This window comes from Seriola aureovittata, chromosome 22 (genome assembly GCF_021018895.1).
Source record: "Seriola aureovittata isolate HTS-2021-v1 ecotype China chromosome 22, ASM2101889v1, whole genome shotgun sequence".
NCBI classification, from domain to species: Eukaryota; Metazoa; Chordata; class Actinopteri; order Carangiformes; family Carangidae; genus Seriola; species Seriola aureovittata.
The window spans coordinates 6,779,202-6,784,235 of NC_079385.1; the positions used below are offsets into that span (position 1 = coordinate 6,779,202).

General features: G+C 38.8%; 1 protein-coding gene across 1 annotated transcript; it reads left to right on the forward strand.

Annotated features, from left to right (window-relative positions):
* Positions 1–53: 53 nt before the first annotated feature.
* Positions 54–4,972, forward strand: arl1 (ADP-ribosylation factor-like 1). Its single transcript, XM_056367552.1, has 6 exons — positions 54–193; positions 849–986; positions 2,078–2,159; positions 2,435–2,546; positions 3,389–3,567; positions 3,778–4,972. The coding sequence occupies exons 1-6, from the start codon at positions 190–192 to the stop codon at positions 3,806–3,808; spliced, it is 546 nt and encodes a 181-aa protein (XP_056223527.1). The 5' UTR covers positions 54–189; the 3' UTR covers positions 3,809–4,972.
* Positions 4,973–5,034: the final 62 nt, after the last annotated feature.

Here is a 5,034-nt window from a genome sequence, read left to right on the forward strand (position 1 = left end):
TGTGCCAATAGTCACAATTAGTCTATTCCACAGTTAAACGTGCAATTTTGAATGTGTCGAAAGTTGCGAAACAAAATCCAAGCTAGAGTTGGTGACATCGTTCAGCGACACGTCAACTACACGGAAGAAGGTCTCAGTCCAACCTGCGGCTGTATTTATTGCTGATATAAGGAGCATAGTGTTGTTGAAATGGGTGAGAATTTTAAATGTTGGTCGACAAAATATGTATTTTTTCCTTTTGTGCCTGTAACCTACGTGCGTATGAATACTTATCCTGATAGATACACACATATCTCTGTCTGCCTCACTCAACGCGCAGAGCGACAGTTGCCAGTTCGCTAGCTAACGTTAGCTATTTACAGTGAATACCGTATTTTTTTCATCCATGGTGTTTTGGTGTGGACAGTTACTTAATGTATTTTTCAAGCAATTCAGCTTGGTTGCTCTTTATCTATATGTATATCTATATAATGGTATCAAGGGCGTAACTTAAAAAAAGCACCACAACTTGCGGTTTTCAGTTAATTCCATCATGCCATGGTTATTGTAGCTAAGCTAACCACGGCTAACTTGCTCAACCACCTGATACTGACTGAATGATTAGCCATTAGCCTTTGAGTAACCTTTATATTTAGGTTTTTTTTGTCATCATTCTTTCTGTTTATAAAAAGTCAAAATGATAAGTAATGCCCAAAGTGATGAGTTACATCTGATACATCTAGACTATTCAGTTCATAATTAAGATGGAACAAGGAAATGCTTGCTGCTTTAGTTGATAAATGATCCATCCACTAATCAAAATCTTAATTTCTCAGCACTAAAAATTTCTCCTGCGTGTCTTTCTCCAGGTGGTTTCTTCTCTAGTCTCTTCTCTGGCCTTTTTGGCACCAGGGAGATGAGGATTTTGATCCTTGGTTTGGACGGTGCAGGAAAAACTACCATTCTGTACCGGTTACAGGTTGGAGAGGTGGTCACCACAATCCCGAGTATGTACTGCTTTTCTCTGTTTCTTTATTTCTATACTTGTGTAGTGTTTATTCCTCATCACACACCATCTCTAGGTCTTTTAAAGCTTTTAAAGTTTAACAGATGCACTTTTTTTTTAAAACAGTGGTGTGAGAACAACCTATGTTTATACAGTAATTAGATTACATATGGCGTTGACCATTAAACCTGCAGGCAAATGCTGTGACAGGCTCGACAAACACGTGCAACCAGTCCAGTCGGCATTCCTCTTTGACACACAAGTGTTTTGACTGAAGAGAAGCAAAGCTGGTGGGAAGAAACAAGTTAACTGACTCTAATTTAACAAATTTAATTACAGCTAGTAAGAATGTACTGACATATTATTTTCATGTGATAGCCTCTTGTAAAGCAGGGTATTTTTTAGCATGATAACAGTCACATGGACCTGAAAACATATTCTGGTTGTCGAGGCAGGTTTCACAATCATTGCTTGTTTAATTGCGTGCCTTTAGTCATCTCTGAAAACATCCTGCATAATTTCTGTTTCTTCATACTTTTTAGCAATATTCTCCTTTTCTTTTTCTCCCTGAATATGTAGTTGATCAGTATGTTCACATTTACCATCTGGAGGGGTGTGGCCATGGCATCACAAACTTCACATGTAGACATGGAGTGCCACTGCTGTTTGTTGTCAGTGTTGCTCATTTTCAGATCTTTGTGGCCTACCACTGATTTATATATTAAAAAAAGGTGGAACTATAGATTTTAAGTTGTTTAATGAACCCTCACTCATCATTTAAAAAAAAAAAAAAAAGGAAAACAATATTGTGTATTTCTCATGACTAATGTGACTAGCCCGCAATTAGTTTCAGAGGGACAGGCTTCAGAGACTAAAATTCAGCATTATTCCTCTCCTGCTGTCTTCTGCAGATTTCATGGCCTGAGAATAGAAATCAAATTAAGGGAAAAAAGCTGTGTCTGCATGTGTTGCAGTGTTTATCATAATTGCAGCGCTCAGCAGAAGCATCACACCGTACATCCAGATACAGCAGTGGTGAGAATCAGGCTCATGTACTCTGCCCTCACTGCAATTGGGTTTCTCTCCACACAGCAATCGGCTTCAATGTTGAGACAGTCACATACAAGAACCTGAAGTTCCAGGTGTGGGATCTGGGAGGACAGACAAGTATCAGGTAGGTGTGGCAGAGTATAGCTGTGCTGTGAAGGTCCCAGGTGTCAATGAGTGGAAATGAAAGCATGTGGAGCAAGAACAGCTCTAAACAGCTTGATGCTCTGTCAGCACCTAGGAGACTTTTCCCAATTTTATGTTAATTTAAACTATTTTTACCTCACTCTTTAAATGTAGTAACATTATCTTCATGGTTATGTCTTTGCACTGTCTAACCGCCAATCAACTGCTCACTGATTAACCTTATCTTTTACCTTTCCTCCTCTGTCTAATTCACAGGCCCTACTGGCGGTGTTATTACTCAAACACAGATGCAGTCATCTACGTCGTTGACAGCAATGACCGCGACAGGATGGGCATCTCCAAGTCTGAGCTGGTGGCCATGTTGGAGGTAAGATGACCAGTTCTCAACTACAACCTAAGAACACTCGTGAGGATATTTCATTACAAGCTAGAACCATCATGATAGTGATATCCAAAACTTTGGTTTAGACTGAAATTTCTTAACTATTGGATAGATTTCCATTACATCAAATCTAGTCATTTCCTCTGCTGCCACCATGAGGTCACATTATCTCTTTGAACACTGGTACTTGACAAGGTACTGTGGTCGTCAGATCATATAAGTTGTTTATTAAGGCTCTGTTATATGGATATATGAGGCATACAACCACAACTGAATATCTGCCACTTTGTAGCATTTAAATATTTCACATCAAAAACAATTTGTCTGGATATATGTAGTTTTAATTCATCTTTTAAAAATGACAGTACATCATTTCAAGAGTTTAACTTTTTTTGATGTGTGGTGTGTTTTTTTTTGTTTTTTTTCCAGATTCAATTTTGAATTAAAACTTGTCAAGCCAAAAAAAATCTGGTTGCTTAATTTAAAAAAAATTCAAATTTATACTGCATTTTTGAAATTGCACTGTTGATCTAGGAATTTAAAAAGGAAAATTCAAGCCACATGAATTCAAAGTTTTTAGAGTAAAATGTTTAAAAGTTGTCAATTCAGTGGTATTTGAATTTTAACAAGTATTTAAGAGTGCTTAAATTTCAGCTATTTCATTGCTTATAAGATACAAATTATTACAGTGGTGTTTATTTTACTTTCATGACACTGATATTTGGAGCTGCCACTTGGCAAGTCTCTGACTACTAGCTGGCTTTTTGAAAATTAAATCAAAACTTCTATTCTCATGATGTAATTTTGTGACTGTACATCTTATACAGGAGGAGGAGCTGAAGAAAGCGATCCTGGTGGTATTTGCAAACAAACAGGACATGGATCAGGCAATGACACCCACTGAGGTGGCGAACTCTTTAGGCCTTCCTGCCCTCAAAGACAGAAAATGGCAGATCTTCAAGACCTCAGCCACAAAGGGCACAGGCCTGGACGAGGCAATGGAATGGTAGGCTTCACCATACGTATGTGCTTTATCAAGAAGTAACAGTAAATTCATTTGTAATGGGTCTGAGGTAGGAATGGCACAGTATGATTGATTTCATAACAAGTTAATTCCACATTCTCTTCACTGTTAGTTCATACACACATTGCACAGCATGTTATCTGTTCCGTGTGATGGCCGAGACTGAATTATATTTGCTCTCTGTCCTTCAAGGTTGGTGGATTCCCTGAAGAGTCGGCAGTAAAGGCTCACCCACCCACTCTGTATATACTCCTGACCCTTGACCCTTCTGTATGAAGCCTTGTGACTGACCCCCTCCCCATGTCCCACTTTCCTTTGGACCAGTGCTTGCACTCCTGCCCTCCTTTCCCATACCCACCTGAAGCCTTGGCCAAGCCCTCCCAATGCCTTTCAAGCCTGGAACTAAAGAGCGAGGGCTGCAGTAACGTCTGGACACACACTACACCCAACTGAAGGTTTTAGAGAGCTGTAGGACTGCAGGGATGGATGGGCAACAGTTAAACTGCAGTATTTGCATTTTTATATGTTTTGGAAATGCATCCAAGTGTCAGTTAATTAACACCTGTGAACATGTCAATTACTGCTAATTTTATGAATCCATTTGTAATAGTGTCAACATTAAAATGTTATCATGGCGTAAGAGTAATCAATAATGAGGCTCTGTGAAAAGCATTTCTGAAAGCAGGCTGGTCGCTGCATCAGTTAGCTGCAGCTAATGATTTCCAAGAGGGAAATTCTGAATAATCTGCATGTCCCAGAGAACTTGGATTAGTACTTGATGGGCACTAGCAAAAAAACATGCCATGAAGATCCAGCAGGAGGCAGCAATTTCTCCCATTAAAGCACAAAGATCAGAGGTCTGTTCCTAACCTCAGCAATCAGTCCAGGACACATCACTGAGAAGCAGCTGCTGGGTTTTAGTTTGCTGGACAGCATTGAATTCCATGTCCATGTTAAGTGCAGCAAATCCAAGTTTATTTACAAAGAGATGTTATTTAAACTGCTGACCTGTATGACATGTTCTGATTTACTTTTGGAAAGTAAAATTAATTTGGCTTCACACTGATTGAAGAAAGATTTCTCTACATCTACTACATGTCCTCTAGCCAAGTGTTACTGCAGCCTGGGCTGTTGTTGTACTATAGTCAGGCAGATGCAATGACATGGATTTCTACTTTTTCTTCCTGTTCAATTGTGTTCCCAAATTTTTAAAATATATTGTGGTGGTTAAAGCCTTTTTCCATTGAAATCCTTGAGTGCAGCTTTGGCATATTAGTCATTTAATTACTGAACACTAACTGTATGCTCAAAGTTTTATGGAGGCATAATTTATATCTGCTTGTACAGTGACATTTATTCTCAGTAAAGATTGCTATCAGTGATTGTACCATTACTGTGTTAAAACTCCTTGATTCTAAAATTAGAATAGAGCACAAATACCACAACAAA